Source organism: Dermacentor andersoni, chromosome 5 (genome assembly GCF_023375885.2).
Source record: "Dermacentor andersoni chromosome 5, qqDerAnde1_hic_scaffold, whole genome shotgun sequence".
Taxonomy (NCBI): Eukaryota; Metazoa; Arthropoda; class Arachnida; order Ixodida; family Ixodidae; genus Dermacentor; species Dermacentor andersoni.
In genome coordinates, this window is record NC_092818.1 from 107,529,877 (window position 1) to 107,549,614 (window position 19,738).

Here is a 19,738-nt window from a genome sequence, read left to right on the forward strand (position 1 = left end):
TGTCGCTAAGCAGCACGATCAAAAAGTTGGTGCTTAGAAACTATATTTAGTGATGACGACACTGCCATGGTGCAAATATACTCAGGTAAGCGAACTTCATTTCCGTTTTATTTTCCGTGATTTTTCCTTTCCCTTTCCTGCCTTTTTCCCTCTTTCTTTTTCCCTCTTTCTTTTTCCCCGCTCTCCTGATTTTGTTTGTGTAGTAGAATTTTTTTTCTCCATGCCTAAGTTTCAGCGTCATTATACTATTCTTCATATATCTTTTCGAATGACTTGAGCCCATAATATCAATGTCAGATGTACGTTAAATTTAGTTTACCTTCGTGCTCACTTGGTCCGATAGAGACAGCTCGACGGAACTAAGGAATAAGAAAAGTCAAACACTCCGCAAAGGTGATACTTGCCTAATGGCGAAAGCACTACCGCCTTGTCACCAGTTTGCATAATAGCGTGGTTTCGGAAAGCATACCGCACAATTGACTTTATTTAGTGACTTACTATAGCAATAATAGTGACCGTAACGTATGATAACATCACTATTGAGTGTAGCAACAAAATCCCAATAAAGAAGGGCGTCAGGCAAGGAGATACGATCTCTCCAATGCTATTCACAGCGTGTTTACAGGAGGTATTCAGACACCTGGATTGAGAAGAATTGGGGATAAGTGTTAATAGAGAATACCTTAGTAACTTGCGATTCGCTTAGTAACTCAGGGGACCAATTGCAATGCATTCTCACTGACCTGTACAAGCAAAGTAGAAGGGTGGGTCTAAAAATTAATCTGCAGAAAACAAAAGTAATGTTTAACAGTCTCGGAAGGGAACAGCAGTTTACGATAGGTAGCGAGGCACTGGAAGTGGTAAGGGAATGCATCTACTTAAGGCTGGTGGTGATCGCGGATACGGATTATGAGGCTGAAGTAATCAGAAAAATAATGGGCTGAGGTGTGTTTGGCAGGCATTCTCAGATCATCAACAGCAGGTTGCCATTATCCCTAAAGAGAAAACTGTTTAGCAGCTGTGTCTTACGTACGGGGCAGAAACGTGGAAGCTCACGAAAAGGGCTCTACTTAAATTGAGGACGACGCAACGAGCTATGGAAAGAACAATGATGGGTGTAACCTTAAGGGATAAGCAGAGAGTAGATTGAGTGAGGGAACAAACCGCGAGTTAATGACATCTTAGTTGAAATCAAGAAAAAGAAATGGGCATGGGCAGGGCATGCGATGAGGAGGGAAGACAACCGACGGTCATTAAGGGTTATGGACTGGATTCCAAGGGAAAGCGTAGCAGGAGGCGGCAGAAAGTTAGCTGGTGTGGCGGTCTCCAGGGTAGCGTACTCCACCGCTGCCGACAGTTGTTGCGATGGCTTTTGCTCGCAGCTCGAGAGCCGTTACTGTTGGGTAGCGTGACGTTGTAGGCAGGCTACAGGCGTCTGGTAGACCATGGCGTTCAAGCAGGGACAAGACGACTTCTAGTGCGTAACTTGCACTGTTTTTTCAATGGTTGGTGAAAGAGAGGAAAAAGAGAATGAAGTGAAAGTGTACAATGCGGGGACCTTTGAATGGGCCCACAAAGATCGTAGGCGGGATCTTGCTCAAGTCGACGTCACGTGACATGCAGAGTCCCACGGAGCTTGGCGGCGGCACCCACTTTCCCAGTACGATGTTTTCCCGAGCTTGCCTTCTACTGGCGGCAGCCCGCGGGTCCTGGGGATCGTAGGCAGCTGATCCATTCTCTTTCGCGCGTCCTTAGTTGGCGGAAAGGGTGTCTGGTTGTGGATGGGTGGCTTATCCATTCTCCCAGTTGTCTTCACGAGCGTGCCTCCACTGGCGGCAGCCCGGGAGTCCTGTCTGGTCCGCGGATAGCGTGCTCCCTTAGAGTTGGCTTTTCGTGGAAATGGTTTTCACGCACACACACACAGAGGCCTCTGAACGCTGCGGGGCATCCGCTAGACCGGCATCCACTCGAGACAACCATAGCAAATTAGGAATCCATTCTTCGTTTCGCTTAGGTATGCAAACACACGAGGGGGCCTGTAAGTACTGCGGTGCACCTGCCAGACCGGTAACCACTCGAGACAACCACAGCAAACTAGGAATCCACCCTCCGTTTCGATGAGGCATGGTGGTTGAACATCCTATTTACCCGGGGTGTTACACGCCAACCGTAACAGTCGGCCGATGAGATTATGAAGTTTGCAGGTACAACATGGCCACAATTAGCACATGACCGTGGTAGTTGGAGAAGTATGGGAGAGGCCTTTGCCCTGCAGTCGGCAGATCCAGGCTGATGATGATTTAGTGACTTGCTATAGCAATAACTGTGGCCGTAACGTACGATAACATGGTCTACTAGGAGTCTCATGCAAGTTGTCGCGTTTAGTCTGACGACCCTTGAGCCGACTGCCTTCTCCGCTACTGAATTTGACACAAGTTCGCTGCATGCAATGTTTTCGTCTACCGATTGTAGAATGCACATCGTGACCCGGAAAGGCTTTGGTGCCGGGTTCGAGTCGCGGACCATGACGAATTTTTCTTCAACTGTGAGGCTTTCCTTTTGAGGAACTCGTATGGGTTTCCTTCGTAGCAATTGCTACGAAAGGGTGGGTGTCTGATTTTCCCTTTATAATTATTTCTCCTCACATTGCGGCTGGAGAGAAGTAACTATTGCGTCAAACTCTTGCCTTTGCTTTGAGTTGTTGACAAATTCGACTTCGCTCTGCCACCTGTTAGCCGCCTGGTTAGCTCAGATGGTAGAGCGGCTGCCCCGGAATGGCGGTCGTCCCGGGTTCGAGTCCCGGACCAGGACGAATTTTTCTTAAACCGTCAGGCTTTTCTTTCGAGGAACACGTATGGGTTTCCCTTGTAGCAATTGTTACGAACGGGTGGATGTGATTTTTCGCTTTGTAATCGTGCCCATATGTGTTCCGGTGACCCGCCGAGGTGATCTATTTGCAATATGATGTGATGCCGTTCAACACCTACGATTGAGAGGAAAATACTTTCTGACGAAGCACAATGCGTATATTACATGACTGTTTGTTCCTGGACTCAGTCGCTAAACGCGAGCTGCGCGTAAGGGCCAACAATGTCTGAAGAAAGCGATAATACCTATGGGCAAACGCCAAAGACGGAACATTGCCCTCCCTATATACTGCTTGACGTGTGCAGCCGAAAGGGTAGCCTAATAAAAATGTAAGGTTAAAGTAATGATAAGCAAAACAAATAGTATTTTTGCGATGCCGAAACAAGCCCAAGTGCTGTTCATGACGCAGGCACAAATACAGACGGCTCAAGCCGACATCTTAAAACATGGCGACCGAAGCGTAGCAGCAAGAACACATACAGCGTCCTAGTAGTCTTTGGTTTGGCCCTTTTAGCCACCTTCATCGCGATGATATAAACAAGGGCTACGCAGGGACAAATATTTTAGAAGTTTACCGCGGCTATTTGTCTTCATTCTTAATAATCATGGATTATGCCTTAGTTTTTATACAGGCAACTATGCCAACGCAGAAAAGCGCTCAAACGAGAAACCAACGTAGGCGAGGCTGAGGAAAGCATACCGGCATTAACATTGCTTCCACGCGCACAGTTCGACGTACTTTCCTTCGCAAGCGTTGCAGGTGTGTTTCCGCGCTAGCAAGCCGCTCATAAATCTTTCCTCTGCGGCTTTGCGGCTGCCAGAGACGCCGCTTTCCCCGATCGCTGTATTCGCAGTCGAAGCACTTATCGGACAACGCGCCTGCCGGCTTGCCGAACCTTCTCGTTCACCACTGTCTCCGCAATGTCAGGAGTTTACACCAAGAAATGTGTCGACGACGTATGGGATGTTTCCGAAGGGGCGCTTCCTTTCAAACTGCAGCGGATAGCTGAAGTTGAGTTGGGAGAGACTTCAGTGAAGAGGAAAGAAGCCCTGGAGAGGCTTTCTGAACTGTTGGAAGGTAAGCAACCAGTACGCTTGTTCTTGTAGCGCAGAGTGTGCGCGTGCTGCCAGCATCGAAAGCACGCGAAATTTTCCGTGAGCACATTTAACGCCCTCTTCTACTTGCGTTCGTTGATGCTGAACAGTATTTCCTTGAGTGTTCTGGACTCGCTACGCAGCAGCTGCCTTTGGTTGAGGCAATTGAGCGTAGATGTTCGTGTCTGAGCGACGTGAGCGGTATGATGTTTTGGCGAGGCTGGATATTCAGGAGGCGGGCTTTTCGCGGCCACTGCTGATGCTGCTCAGTGATTTGGAAAGGCAACGTTTAGCAGACTCTTGTCGGGGCGTTGTGCAAGGGGGTGGGTGGGCCGGCGCGGCTTCGTGTAGTGGATGGCCCACAAGCTCAGAGCTTGCGTCGTATTTCGCCTCACTGTGCGAGACGTCTTGCTCGCGTCCCTCGCACTGCGCTTCTGAATGACCATGCACGCGACAACATACCTCTGTAAATTTCACCCTTAAACTCTGCGGGAAGGTGGCGCTGGCACGCAGCAATCGTAGAATGTTACCCTGACAAGACGGCCGCCAGAATCCCGTGAAGTCGCAATAGAGCTAATCAAACAGCTGAGTCCAAAGAGCAAGGCACTGTTTACTAATGCTTTAGAGCAAGTGATTAAAACGAGGAAAATTCCATGCGGATGGCTTGAAAGCAAGATCAACCTCATCTACGAAAGCAAAGGTGATAAGGGCAAGATGAGCTCGTTCAGGCCAGTTACAGTAATGTCGGTGATATCTCGAATGTCAATACAAGCCATAAAATTAGAACTGTCGAAATGGGTGGAGATAAATTATATAATGAGGCAACTACAGGATTGTTTCGTAGCAGCACGTTTATTCTAACGCAATGCATAGATTTGAAGAGCTCATACTAGACTTTGACTGATAAAATTTTTATATTTTATGGCAGCCTATGACACGTTGACAGGGAATTGTTATGGGATATTTTCAAGCAAACAGGAACAGATGATGGTTATCTGGAGCTGCTGATGGAAATATATAGGGACAACCGCGTACAAATTGTATGGGAAGGCCAGAAATGCAATAATGGGGTGAATATTTCCCAACGACAGAAGCAAGGGTCTCCTATCTCTCTGGTATTGTTCACACTTTATGTTAAGGGCATAGAAAGACGAGTGGAGCCCAGTAAATTACCGCTTGATTTATCTTAAATTCATAATGGGCAAAAGGTGCAACAGAAGATCCCTGGGCGGACGTATGCTGAGTGCTTGTGCATCATGAATGGAGCAGCGGACCATGCAAGAAATGTACAGGCACTTGCGTAAATGTGTGGTAACGAAGCGACGAATTATGCCTTAAGTTTAGCACCGAGAAATCGGGAATTATGATCGATAACGAAGAGACGAGTAATCAGCAGCAAGTCAGAGTCATAGAAAGGGAATATAAAAATCTCGGCGTATACATAAACAAATAAATACTTATTTCGAACACCCGTCAAAGTAACGTGAAAGCAAAGGGGAAGCAGAATGCATAAATAAGGAAACAGATAACACTTTGGGCCTACAATAAATGCGAGGCGGTGCGTGGAATCTGAAAATATGAAAAAGAAGTAATGGTGTCAGTGCTTAACGTTCGCAAATGCCATCCTGTGCATAAAATCGAATATCTGGTTAGGGTTAGAAAGTAATGGAACGATTCGTAGACCGGTTGGTTTTGGGAGCCCACGGTGAAACCAAGAACTGAGGCAGTGCAGGGGGACACAGCTTCGGCGTCTTTTGAATGAAACATTTGCAACAAGTATAGCAAGGTGTCTACCGCAGTGAAAATGTGAAGGCCCCTCAGTACATTCTACTGGAATGCGAAGGCATTCACCCAGCGAGACTCGTAGGCAACGTGCACGTTCCCAAAGCGCTTGTATGCAAAGTGGATGGAAGCATCAAAGAGTCAGCTGTCGGGATAAACAAGAGATGTTGAGAGTATTGTTGAAAAAAAGAGAAGCATCGAAGAGACTCATACGACCGGATCCATTACAGATATCCGTAGCGGTATAAGCCAGATAAAGAAATTGTAAGGAAGAGAGTGAAGGTTATTAACAAGATGTATACAAAATGTTAGAATGAAAAGCACATATATCATACGAGATTAACTCGAGCCCGCTAGGTGACTATTTGTCACCGCCCCTTTTCCAATAAATCAATAAAGGTATAGATGCCATTAAATCGTCTTCATGATGATTGAGGCAGGTCACGGAAGGCTAGATCCGCATGTAGTAAGGAACAACGTCCCCTTTGTGTTCGATATTTCTGTACTCGGTCCATGCAGCACAACATCCCTCCATTATCCGTAGATCCCTGACGGAACGAAAACTACAGTCGCAGTTCGCGTTCTCAGTTCCCTAGCAAAGCACTTAGAGGTTTCCTTCTTTGTACTATGGCACGTACAAATATATTCAAGTGAAAAAAAAAAAATGCTGACATCGCGTATTAAAGCTTGTTCTGTAAAAATCTTAATTGGTTTCCTGTAATTGCTTAGCAATAAATGTAACTGAATTACAGTGAGCGTTACAGAATAAACCAGGTAATCTTTAAATTACAATATTTCCGAAGCAGACAATCGATTACAAGTAATTCCTCACATGTAATTCAATACTTACGAGTCGGCAACATGCACAGCGCTGTTATATAACTGGTGTAGCCTCTCTGATTGTAATAGCTAGGGACCAGGGGCGTAGCCAGGGGGGGGGGGGGGGGGGGGGGGGGGCTTATGGGGCTTCAGCCCCCCCCGAAATTTTTTCGTGCTGTCATGCGCCGCCGACCAAAACAACTCCCGGCGCTGGAAATCATGCTCGATTTTGTCCAGAATGTCCTTAATTCACGCTCGAAAAGACATTTTAGCGCAAACATTGCGAAATCGGGCTGGATTTCGTAGAAACGCCCATGCATCGGGAGTCACATATCGTAACGCAAGGAGCCCCACCGAGCACAAAATTTCAAGGGCGTTTTGATGGCGAGCGGGCTCGTCTCGGCATCTCGCAGAGGCCGCGGAATCTACGGAGCGCTTGGATTTCAATTCTGAAACTTTGTGGGTATAAAGTTCTCATAACATCTTGATGCGAAAGGTGCGTTGACATTTCTAAAGTCGTGCTTTAGATTTTCAATTCCGGAACATTGTGGGTTTAATGCTGTTGTAAACATTTGACGCCAAAGGTGCATCGACTTTTCTAAAGCCGTATATCGGGCCATACAACGAGACGAGCCAAATCAACATACTATCAGACAAGTTGACAAAGCACGCAGCGAGGTCCGATGAGACAAAGCGTTGTGGTGGTTCGTTTGTGCCGTCAGGTCACAGAAAAGAGTATGAATTTTTTTTTTTCACCTGCGCCAAAGCATCCATGTCAAGACACTAAAGCCACCATTGTAACTAAGTTCTTATTTATTTTTCTACCTACAATTTTATTCGCGACGATACATTGAGCCTTTTTATTTATGTATTTATGTATTTATTTATTTATTTTTGTTCTCGCAACCCGCGGGCTGCCGATCCAGCCAGAGCGCATGCGTTTTTCTCGTGCTGCATCGACAACCGCGCGGCGCACTTGGATGCGCGTTCGTTTTTGTCTGGCCGACTGCATTTTCGCCTGCCAGAGTTTTAGGCGCTTTCTGGCTAGCAGATGAGAAAAAGAAACAATGCACAGTCGCTCGCCGCCAGCATTGCGGGGACTCGACGGATTGCAACGCGTTCGCTTGAGCACAACCTCTCCGTAAAATTTTGTCTCGCCGGTGTAGGATACCGAGCAGTATGCGTATGGTTTTCTGTGGACCAAGCGTCACACGTTTTCTTCGATATTCCTTCGGTAGCCACACTAGGTGCCCAAAGTAGGCATTCGATTGTAGCCCCAACATGCTTTCCTTTGCGTTATTCTATTTCGCTGCCCCCCGCCCCACAAAAGAAAAAAAGAAGACATTGTTGCGGCGCAGCGAATTGTCGCATGGTGAAAGTTCGATTTTGTTACTGCTTTTGCGGAAAGTAATGGGCCACGGGACGCTTCAGTTGCCGGATACTATTATATTATTGCAATAGTAGCTATATGAAGACTCCAGGCACATTCCTGCCGTTGCCCTCATGTTCCATATAAATAAAGGCCAAGGGCGATAACATCGTGACCGCGCGCCGCATGCTCTATGTGCGAGTGAAAGCGTGGGGGGGGGGGGAGGGGGAGGGGGTGAGCCGACGATAGTGGCTGTCATGTGTGCGCAAGGGAGAAAAGCTGGGAGGAAGCGCGCCGCCTTCCGTCGCACGCGATACATTTTGGGAGTGCAGGGAGGGCGGGGGGGTGCTGTGATCTGTGAATCTGTGGTTGCGCAACCTGTGTATTTGCCTTGTTTGACGCATTATATATAGTGAATTTTTCTTAGGTACGTAGATTTATTGGAGACTTATACGTATATTTAACATCTTGTTGCGAGGTTTTGTGTATATGCGCAGTGAACTTTGTTTCCAGTGCCAATTTTTTGCCCTGTATCAAGCTGTATCTTCACATTTGTATATTCCATTGTATCTTCGCATTTCTAGTGTACGAAGGCGAATCAAATGAAAGTGAGACAACCCGCTCCGCGCAATAATGGTTCGGTTCATTATTTTCGAGGCATGCGCGTAGCACATATGCATCTCATTTACAAGTGACATGCAGAGGTGAGGTTAAATGTTCCTTCATGCTCTCATACACTAGGTTGAACATGGTTGCGTGACATAATGGACACTCCAAAAGTTGAACAGCTTGATGTCGTGAGGTTTTTGACAAATGAAGATGTTTCCCAAAAAGAAATTATTCGCCGTATGGCTGCCGTATGCGTTGAACATTGCGTTTCATTGGCCACTGTGAAGCGTTGTAGCAAACTGTTCAAAGGACATGAAAGTTACAACGACGATCCATGGCCGGAACAAAGCCACCGTGCAATCCCCCCCAACACAATCGAAAAGGCCGTGGTTGCTCAGTGGCTATAGGTGTTGGGCTGCTGAGAACGAGGCCGCGGGATCGAATCCCGGTCACGGCGGCTGCATTTCGATGGCGGCGAAATGCGAAAGCACCCGTGTACTTAGATTTAAGTGCACGTCAAAGAACCCCAGATGAGGGTGACGACTTTTTGTCTGCAATTGTGACCGGGAATGACTCATGGTGCCGCTACTAGTAGCCTGAAACATTACGGCAAAGCTTACAGTGGAAACAATTGAATTCACCACTCCCAAGGAAACCAAAGGCCGTCATTTCTGCCGGAAAAGTGTTGACTTCTTTTTAGGTCGTTAGGGGCCATTATTGATCGAATTTTCTAAACCTGCGAGAGACTCTAAATCGTTTCAGATATTGTGAAAGGTCGGATCGGCTGCGTGTCGCAATCAAGAACAAACGACGTGGAAAATTGAGCATTGGGAACACCTTGCTTCACGGCATTGCCCGTTCCCACGTCGCTGTTGTGGTTAATACAAAACTGGCAAAGTTCAAGTGGGAAACGCTGCAACATCCCCCATGCAGTCCAGACCTGTTGCCTTGCGTCTTCCACATTTCATAAAATTTGAAAAAAACTGCTCAAGGGAACCAGATTCGTGTCGGAAGATGACGTGTAGTCATTTACAGATTTTTGAGGCAGCAACCCAAGGAATTTTATGAGACGGGAATTACGCGACTCGTTAGTAGGACAAGTGTCTAAATAATCATGGTGACTACTTTTAGATAAAGTACCCCGTTTGTCATATATTCGCATTGGCTCACTTTCATTTGACTCGCCGTCGTATATTTTGCAGAACTCCTGCTTTATATATGTGCTCTCTGTTGCGACTGTAATTTCGGAGCAATTACTCGCAGTACACGACCGGTGACAGCTGCTCCTGCGCAATACTTTCTAACAAAGGACAGCGTCATTGAGATTTTCCCCTGGTCGTTGCATATGTACGAAAATGTAAACAAGGTTGTTCAATCACAGATATATATATATATATATATATATATATATATATATATATATATATATATATATATATATATATATATTGATCCCTCGACTAATTCTATAATGAGGAGGCCGAGCTGCAAAGTGAGCCCCCCACGAACGAAATTTCTGGCTACGCCACTGCTAGGGACGTCACGAAGAACTCGCCTTCTCAGTAACCAGGTCACGTTGCTCTTCTGCACGCTTGAGAACGGGCAGATACCTTTGCACGCCAGTTTCGTAGCAAAGCAGAGCGCCTTTAAACCAAACCGTTACATTGACATTTTTCTTCTTAGGTAGCGTGTGGATTTACCAGAGCTGTAATTCTTTTCTTCGTAACATACGGCGTTCTGCAACGCCAAAGGACAGATTACAGAAGCGAATACTTCACTCTTTGCTCGCCCATAGAGAATAACAAGATTTGCGCCGCTAACACCATCGTCTCTGCTATGCGCAGAAGAGGAAGGCCTCTGTCCGAGACAAGATGCCGCATTCCTTCTGCGGTTCCTACGCGTGCGGAAGTACAACGTGGAGGCGGCGCTGCGTACCATCCGCAACTACTACCGGAACCGCAACACGAGTGGGACCATCTTCGAGGACTTAACGCCATCCAGCATATCGGAAGCAACACGCCGGATTATGATGATAATGCCGGGACAGGATGTTTGCGGACGCCCCATCTTTCTTTTCAAGATCGGTGGGTAACGCCAACCACGAGTGACGTGTTGTTATCTGCATGGCCGATCGTAAGCTGTCTACTAACTAACTAACTAACTAACTAACTAACTAACTAACTAACTAACTAACTAACTAACTAACTAACTAACTAACTAACTAACTAACCAACTAACTAACTAACTAACTAACTAACTAACTAACTAACTAACTAACTAACTAACTAACTAACCAACTAACGAACTAACCAACTAACCAACTAACCAACTAACCAACTAACTAACTAACTAACTAACTAACTAGCTAACTACCTAAAGAAGTGACTAACTATCAAGATTTTTGCATTATAAAGAAGTTAGAAGAATCTTGGAAGCAAATTTTTAGACCATGAGCATTCTTGCGAAAATTACTGAAAATTGCAGAACTGAAAAAAAAAGCTTAGGCATCAAATTTATAACTTTGTTCCTAAACAAGGAAAACGATATCAGAAGTCCGTAAACTGCACTTAATAACACACTTAAAGCGAACAAGATTGACATGTTCTGTGCCACTTGGAAATATACCACTTATTTGTGAGTTGCTTTGCGAAACACTCGTAAACATTGTTACAAGTTTACGTACGCTGTAGATTCATATATCAAATCTGTCTGCTTTAGGTAATTTGACAGATTCAGTTTACATGATTGCGATATCTCTTTTAGTGCCGAATGACCGATTTGTGAACTTCGTGCGGCTACTGTTTAGATACGTACAAGTTTCCGGAAAATATGGTTAAAACATATCAGGCCCTGAAAGCATCTGCTTGCTTGGGCCACTGGAAATTAAATTTCTCTCTCATGTTGCAAATTTCATTCAAATAAGTCCAGCTGTCGTTTCAGCCGACCGTTTCTTCGTTTTATGTGTATTTTAATTGAGAAATTGGATTTTGCCCCTAGCCAAAGCTTTCTGTCAAGGTCACGACATTCTAGAAGAAAAGATAAGGCGAGACAACATGATGCAGAGAACTCTCATTTCACTCCTTTTAGTACGTTGTCGCTTTCCAGGATCGTGGGACATCGTGGAATCTTCTTACGTCGAAATGCACCGGGCCGTCATGCTCTGCCTTGAGCATTTAGCGAAAGATGCTACAACGCAAACACTGGGCATGGTCATGCTGTTCGACTACGCTAACCTGACGCCACAAAAAGTGCTCTCCATCAATGTGGGCTTGATTCGAAGAGGCTTCGAGTACCTTCAGGTACGTGTGCAAACGTTGCTTAAAGAAAAAAAGAAAACTCGTGATGTTTCTGCTTAAAACCGAGAAGTATGCATTTGCCTTGAATAGGGTCAGGTGTCGCAACATTGCTTCGACTGAATAATAGGGTCTAGCACTGTAATGAAAATCAGGAAATTTGGGAAACGCCGTATCGGGGCGCTTTAAATTTTTTTGTACCATCTGGGCTTTTTTAACACGCATGGAAAGTGAGATGCGTTTGTAGGTGTTGAATTAGTTGTGACGGGCTTCAATTAAATCGAACAAACTAAGTTCGCATTAGTTCACATTTGATAATTTGGACTCAAGCTGCTCTCGAATGCTTGTAGGTCCGCCTGCACCTCTAGCAACACCCCTCGTCCATTCTTCTTTTTCTTCTCCTTTGTGCCAGTTATGATATGACATGCGTTGACAGAATATGTGCCTGACAAATTAAAGAACCAGCGTGAGCGCGCGGCTCCGCCACTGAAGCTTACCTGACAACGCTGCAACGTTAAGTGACCCATGTCTGACAGTACGCGTCCCGGTGACTGAGAATTTTATCGTAATGTCTATCTCATTATAGACTTATTCATCGGGCGAAGGAGAAAGGGCGCACCGCGAGCGTTTCCTCCGCTCTTTCTTGTGCGAGCCTGGAGTGGCGCTGCTCGGCTGTGTTGCCTAGGGTGCCTCGATGTCCTCCTCGCCCGCCGCTCCGTTCAGGGTGGAGACATTCTTTGACGGCGCCGGTGCCGCCAGAACCGGTTCGTTCTAGCCACCGCCGCCATGTTCATGCCCGCCGCGCGCGCTGCACGGTGCAGGTGGTAGGACGTTGCTGCGACGAGTTCGCTGGGTGTCGTCGGCACAAAATGCCCGGCTGCTGCGTGCCGTTGTGCAGTAATCACTCAAGGTGTTTGTGTCAGCCAATTCTTCCACACACCGTCAACGACTAGCTACGATGTCGATAACGCACAGTACCTGATCGACCTGCTGTCGGCAGGTATGCAAGAAGAAGCGGCAGCCGAGATTGAAGCAATCGAGGACGCGGAGATCCCGTTTGTCGAAGAGCTAACATCAGCTGAAACGCGAGGTTTTGTTTCATATCGGTGGGTTTCTTATAAAAGGGATCCTCAAATCGATTGGCCATTGCGAGCAGTGCAAGCCTGCATTGTTAGGCTCAAGCAGCAGTGAGCATGAATACTTGACGTCCCTCAAGGAATACGTCTCTGAAGGCAGCTACCTTCCTTACCCAAGCGATGAAGTCATGCGAGTTCTCAAATCTTGCGAGGAATATTTTAATGGTATCACCACCTGGACAGAAATCGTTTTCACCATGAAATCTCCTATGAAGGCTGTAACCGCATACTTGACAAAGATGTTGCGATGCGGCTTAACGGGCGCCTGTCAGGAACACAAAGAAACAGTGGGAAAGCTCCTTGTGTCAAACTACGCGAGACTGAGGCTGCGTGTGCACCTGCGTCAAGCCGCGGCAACGGGACTTGACGGGCATGCAAGCAAGACGTGTGCAGGAGTGCGCCTATAGTGAACACTGAAATTAAATTTTAATGCATATCGGCAGAATTCAAAAACTTTCGTTTCATTTGCATGTCTTACTCTTTTAATGTAGTTTTAATTTATGTGTTTATTCTTACTTTGCTGTGCGTGCTGATTTTTCGCCTTGTGTCTGTACAAGTTATCCGCTTTTTTTTTCCAACTTATCGAGCAGAGCTGCAAGCTGACATTCTAATTTATTTTGTTCAAGTTAATTCAAGGCTTCTTTGTAGTTTCTGGTCGTTGGTCTGAGATCTACGAAAGACCTGTGGCAATTCATACCTCCTGACAGCTGACATAATAAAAACCTGCATGGCGACCCAAACGTCGTGACCGAAATCACGTATCTACTCGTCACTTATTCACCTCTTTTCTTTACCACCGGTATCTTCTTATGCAATAGGAATTTCCAGGGCTGCATACCAACATGCTCACAAGCAACACAGGTTCACGGCGTAACTCTTCGCGAAGAACAGAAATGCTGGCAGCGTAGCAATTTTTGCATTCCTCTGTGAACGCTTGTGTTAAACGCATCATTTCCCACTGTGAAACAAAGCGATTGCCGCGCAACTTAATTTCTGTATTTACCGTTCGTAAACAAAACACGCCAGGCCGCTGATCAGTGGTTGCAACGCGTTTTACGAGGGTACTTCCAGACGACAGCATTAAAACGACACTAAGTAGAAACACGAAGGCATAAAAGAGGGGCCTTAGGGAATGCGCGCATATTTTTTCGGTTCAAAAATATTTCTTAATAGTAGAGCAATTCGTCATCGAAGTAATCGAAGTAATCAAAAAAGCGCATTGCTTCCGTCAAAAAGCTCATCCACATGCGCGCCAACAACGCGCCGCTCGCAGCGGGCAAGAACATGGCGGACGCCGTAGCAGACGACGCACTTGTCTCCACCCTGAACGGAGCGGCGGGCGAGGAGGACATCGAGGCACCCTAGTGTTGCCGTCGTGTGCTCCGGAACGATTTGGATATGTTTTAGCTCGTTTTTCGCAAATTTTTAGATGACGTCCACTGATGCAAGGCCGGCGGGGAACTATTGTGTAGCCTTGGGTGCAGCAGTGACCACAGTTTCTCATTGCTCTGCAAACATGCGACGTGAATTACGAGCTGTGGTGCGTGCACCTGTTGTATATACTATTATGGCCGCATCGCATTCCACTCGGCGTATAGCAGCGGGGCCTGTAGGTTGCCAGCGTGAATGAGAAAATAATCTCGCTCTCTGATTGCTCGCATGGGGAGATAAAATATAAGAGTGCTCGTTTTCAGCCAACCCAGCGCAACCCTGAAATACATAAGTTCCAAGCATAAGAATATTTGCATCAGCGACCGGCTTCGTTCTGCATGCAACTATGCTATGTGAACGTTAGCCTCCTGTATGAGGGCGATGATGTATCTAAATAAAGCGATCACTGCGGTTGGAGAACAAGCATGGTACATAAGGTTTGTGCTGATAGGCATTGTCTCTTTACCCTGTAAACCACTGATATCCAAAGTCTATAGAAAAGAAAGGCCCAGTTTTGCCCGAAAGGCGAAGCACAGATTGCGATAGCAAATTAGTCAATAGCTATACATTGAAAGGATAGTAATTTTATCGGCCTCGTAAATTTGTGTACATTAGCTTACTAACATAATTAACAGTGATATAATTTGTAAACGCGACTGAACGAGGACGTATAAACAGACACAAAGATACAGCGCTGCCTCTATGTGTCTTTCTACGTCCTCGTACCGTCGCGCTTACACATTCTATCATAGATTTCAAACAACTAGTCCACCAACATCTTTTATCTAAATAAACAAGCACGGTGCCATGCGTGCTAGGTAAGCATGAACACATCTCGCTCTATGAGCGCGGAAACTCGCTGTCAAAATGCTAGAGTGAGGAATCGCGACGGCAGCAATGCTATAATTGACCTTTATGCATCTCTCGCTTCAACTTGAACGACACGTCGACAGCACAGCGCATACGAAGCTACCGGCACTACGCGCACTTTGCAAACATCGCCGATAGCTTAGAAGATGGGGCCACGTCGCAGATCGTCCACGTCGCAGATCGCTTTGAAGATAAGGCACCCGCACCGCGCGCCGTAAGCAGCACCCGGCGGAGAACTACCGCTTGCCTCCCTCGCCTCACCCCCGTGTTTCGCGCGCGACATGAGAGGACGCGCTTACGGTATGCCTTCCTCGCTCGCGCACGCGAGAACGAGCTGCGTTCGCCGGCTCAATCTCGCACGCCTTCACTCGCACATAGAGCACACGGCGCCCGGCGACAATTTCATCGGTCTTGAACTTTATACTAACCTCACGGCGACGCCGACGGCAGAAATGCGCTTGTTGTTCGCAATAAAAGAAAAGCACGGGTTATTTGCGCAGACACTATTTCCGCAAAGCAGGTGGGTTGGTCCTAGAAGACGCGGCGAAGAGCCAACAAAAAAAAATTGATTCCATTCCCTTGCGGGTTGTGATTGATGTTTAAATCCCGCATGAGTGATCAATCAGCGAATCTTTCCTCGCGAAAAAGAAAACGCAAAATATGAATGGGCTAACGCTGAATAAGAACATGCCTGGTAATTCCGTATTTTTGCCACATGCGGTTTAGAACCGATATAGAATCCAGCAGCTTTCACGGCTTGTACTATCGCACTGTTTGTTCTAGGCCGCTCCAAGGCCCCACAAGTGTGATGCATACTGTACGGTATGATATTATTACTAACCAAAACTATTTTATTCGTGGGCGTAGACCGCAATAAGCAAGAGAGGTAGCCGCGCAATGTATCTATAGACCACAGTTTGAACGCTTTTCAATGTAAACGGCAGAACTTATTCCGTCGTAGAACGGGTACCCATGCTTTCACGACTGTTGCTTGTTTCCTAACTACTAATTGCTGCTAACCGACAGCTTCGAATTGCAGCAAGAATGTTTCAGTAAGACTATATTCGTGAAACAAATCTTTAGAAATGCGCAACTGATATCCCATGCTGAGGTAGGATAAAACGCCCTACACATCGTAACTGAGTGCTCTGTCGGCTTCACTGGCAACAAAAACTACGGCCATACCAAGTTAAATCACTGCAGTGCATCTCACATTTCGTTTTCATTGTAGAAGACACTACGTCACGCCAAGTGGATGTTCGCGAGTAGAAAAAAACGTCCTCAAGCAACTGCTGCTAAGCGCACACCTGGCATGCAACACATAGCGGTCGCCCAAATCGGAATGCATACAGCTAATAGACGGAGCCAGTGCTTACGCAGTACTGCGGATACCATCAAAAAAGCGGGTCTATAGAATGCTTCGCCTATGGTGTAATTCAATCACCAGCATCAGTAGCAATTCGTGCACCGTTATATTTACCACATAAGCGTTCGCCGCGTTTCGAATTTTTGCGTGTGTGTGCCAAAAGTTTATATTTGCGCAGTGATCCGTGGCATGTTACTTCAGAGCAATAACTCTACTCCGAAAGAGCGATAAAAGACGACAGGGACAGACTGGTCACGTACCACGACATGCTGACACACTACACGAAACAAAGAGAAGCATACCCACAACCCCACAAACAACTCGACAGGTCTCAAGAAACAGATTGGAGAAGGCTGCAAATCAGAACGTTCCGAACCCAGTACACTTAAACAGAGTAAATTCAACACAATACCCAGAGGCGAGCTGCAAGCTCTGCAAGCACTAACACGCAGACATGGCAAACATCTTATGGAAATGCGCAGAGATCAGATCAATATATGTAGAGGACAACATAGAACCGGACCTTCTTGAAAAGCGGTGGCTAAGCGCTCTGACTAGGTCGGAACTAGACGATCAACTATGGGCTATCCAGCGGGCCCGGGCATCTATGGAAAGGCTATGCCTCACAGCACATAATGCCCGGGTGGCCTGAGCCTGGGCTGGCAACCTCGCAGGTCCTTTTCCCATTAAAGTTTTTTCCATCCGTCCTCCAGGTACAAATCCTAAGGTCAAACTCGGCGCGCGTTTGACCTTCAGCAGCCGGCGCGCACGCGTGAAGGTGTGATGTCGCGTCACGTGATCCGCTGCGGAGAGGTGTCGCCGCTGCGCTCGCTCGAGCCTCGCCGCTGTGTACCACGTGACTAGGGCAGGGTTTAAAGGACTAAATATAGCCTGACGTAGGGTGAGCGCGTGCGCACGTTACGTCACGTTGGCGACAACAGCGTCTATGGTTCGACCAATATGGTCTATGGTTCGACGCACCTGCGCAGCCAACGCAACCGAACGTTGCCAACGCGCTCCGACGCGCCCGACATCGAGCGACGCTCGCCCGCGCGCTGATAACGTTGGACTGTATTAATAAACGCGCATTTAGCGGCCGCTTGGCCGGCGCTTGGTCGCTCAGTCTCGCCATGCATGAAGCAGGCGCCGGTGTTAGCGCGTCAGCTCTTCGCCGCAGGCGCCAGGCTTAGTCTGAGCACCTTGCCGATATAGCTCACCGGGAAGAAGCACTGAAGAACTGTGTCTAACCATGCTTAACAGAGCTTTCGCTCGTATAACTAGATTCAAGCCACGTTGTACCCCAGCCAATTTTAACAGCGAAGCTGTCTATGGCTGCGATCTGGAAAAAAAAAAAATGCGTCCAAGATGTTGACAAAAACAAGCCATCATGTTGGTCGATCCTGGTGCTAGTCCTCAAAAGGTCCAAGCTCAGTGGCCCATACCCCTGTGGGCTCATTACGCTGGGACGATGCGTGTCTAAACGTGAGTGTATAGCTATAAAGTAAAATAATAATAATAATAATAATAATAATAATAATAATAATAATAATAATAATAATAATAATAATAATAATGTATAAATAAATGAAAAGTAAAAGATAAAAAAAATGAAAATAAGAACAGGGAAAAAATGACGCTGTTTCCCAAGCGCTAGTCTATGACGATGCGTGTCGAAACATCACGGCATATGCATAAAATCAAAACAAAAAGAAAAAAGTTAAAAAGTAATAAGAAACACAGAAAATAAGAAAATAAATGTAAAGAAAAGATAAGAAGACGAAACAAACAACGAAGTTATGTGTTTGCACCTTGATTCAGTCAATCCTGCACAACCACAACACAGAACTTAATATATCTATTGAGCAATAGTGCTTCGGTGGTCTAACACCTTCACATAGTGGAAGGGCTCTGAAGCTTTCTTTTTCTGCAGGATTGCATGCCCATGCGCCTGAAGGCCCTGTACGCCGTACGAGAGGGGTTTGCATTCGACATGATCTACGCGTTGGTGCGGCCATTCCTCAAGAACAAGCTTACCGAAAGGGTAGGTGGGTGTTCTCGAAGCCTTCCGTCGGTACTGAATAAAAGTGAAAGAACTTATTTTGCTATCAAAGAGAATAGATTTATTTTAATTTTAGAACTTACACACAAGTAAAAGATTAATTGCGATATTGCAATGAACGAATGATATTTCTGCAATGAGCAGAAAGCCAGCGGTATTAACCATATGTAGTAGTTTTCTGAGCTGGACTAGTAGATTTAAGCGCAACATGGTGAGCTGAGACGACGGCAAGAAAAGTGCATCTGTTCTGCTCCTACGTCTCCTGTTCCAGTGTCTGCGCTGTTTGTCATGTTGAACACATTCAGAAGGCCGCTAAATAAATGCTATGCGGTGTTTGAGCAGCCGCGCGTGCTGAATCAGCGCAGTCGCATGGTCGTATTTCCAGTCTTGATGCAAGAGTTTTGACATTAACACTTTTGCAACAGAGGGAGTGCTTGTAGTGGGCGGAAATATTTATCTCTCTGTTTTCTAGCATAGTCTGGTGTCCTGTTGTGATGATATGATTGATATCACAATTCTACCGTGCTTTCTCCCTGTTGTGCAGTTTCATCCGTACGGAGAAAACTTTGAAGAACTCCACAAGCATGTAGACCCTCACGTCTTACCTAAGGAGTACGGTGGAGACGCACCTCCATTAGACTTTACGGAATTCTGGAGCAGGCTTGAGAGCTAGCTGGACGAGTGTAAGGAGAACAGCAAGTGTGGCTACATCACGAATAACTGCCATTTTGTCACGGATGCGGAAATTCAAAATGAAGTCACGTTTCTGTAATAAAGATACAGCAAACAGGAGTATGGAGAATACGAAAGACGTTTTTTTTTTTTTTTTGGATGCTATGGTCGCTAAGTAGCGCGATCAAGATATTCGTGTTTGGAAACTGCATTTAGGGATGACGACACTGTCACGGCGCAAAAATACCAAGGTAAGCGGACTCTGTTTCTCTCTTGTGAAATTTTCAGGATAAAGTCTTAGGTGTTTATGTTGGCGGGTGACGTTGGCGGAACTGTGCCGTGACGGAAAAGGGCCGACACCGCAAAGAG

The 19,738-nt window shown here is 46.3% G+C and overlaps 1 protein-coding gene across 2 annotated transcripts; it reads left to right on the plus strand.

Annotated features, from left to right (window-relative positions):
- The first annotated feature begins 34 nt into the window (after window positions 1-34).
- LOC129380104 (retinaldehyde-binding protein 1-like) lies at window positions 35-19,489 on the plus strand. 2 transcript variants are annotated; one of them, XM_055070910.1, is made up of 5 exons: window positions 35-3,946; window positions 10,387-10,626; window positions 11,648-11,841; window positions 18,569-18,679; window positions 19,242-19,489. In XM_055070910.1, exons 1-5 carry the CDS (start codon window positions 3,790-3,792, stop codon window positions 19,368-19,370), a joined length of 831 nt encoding a protein of 276 aa, XP_054926885.1. In that variant the 5' UTR covers window positions 35-3,789; the 3' UTR covers window positions 19,371-19,489. The 2 variants fall into 2 exon arrangements, with proteins under 2 accessions (XP_054926885.1, XP_050034338.2); XM_050178381.3 differs by having other exon boundaries at window positions 18,569-18,683; window positions 19,242-19,364.
- The last annotated feature ends 249 nt before the right edge of the window (window positions 19,490-19,738 follow it).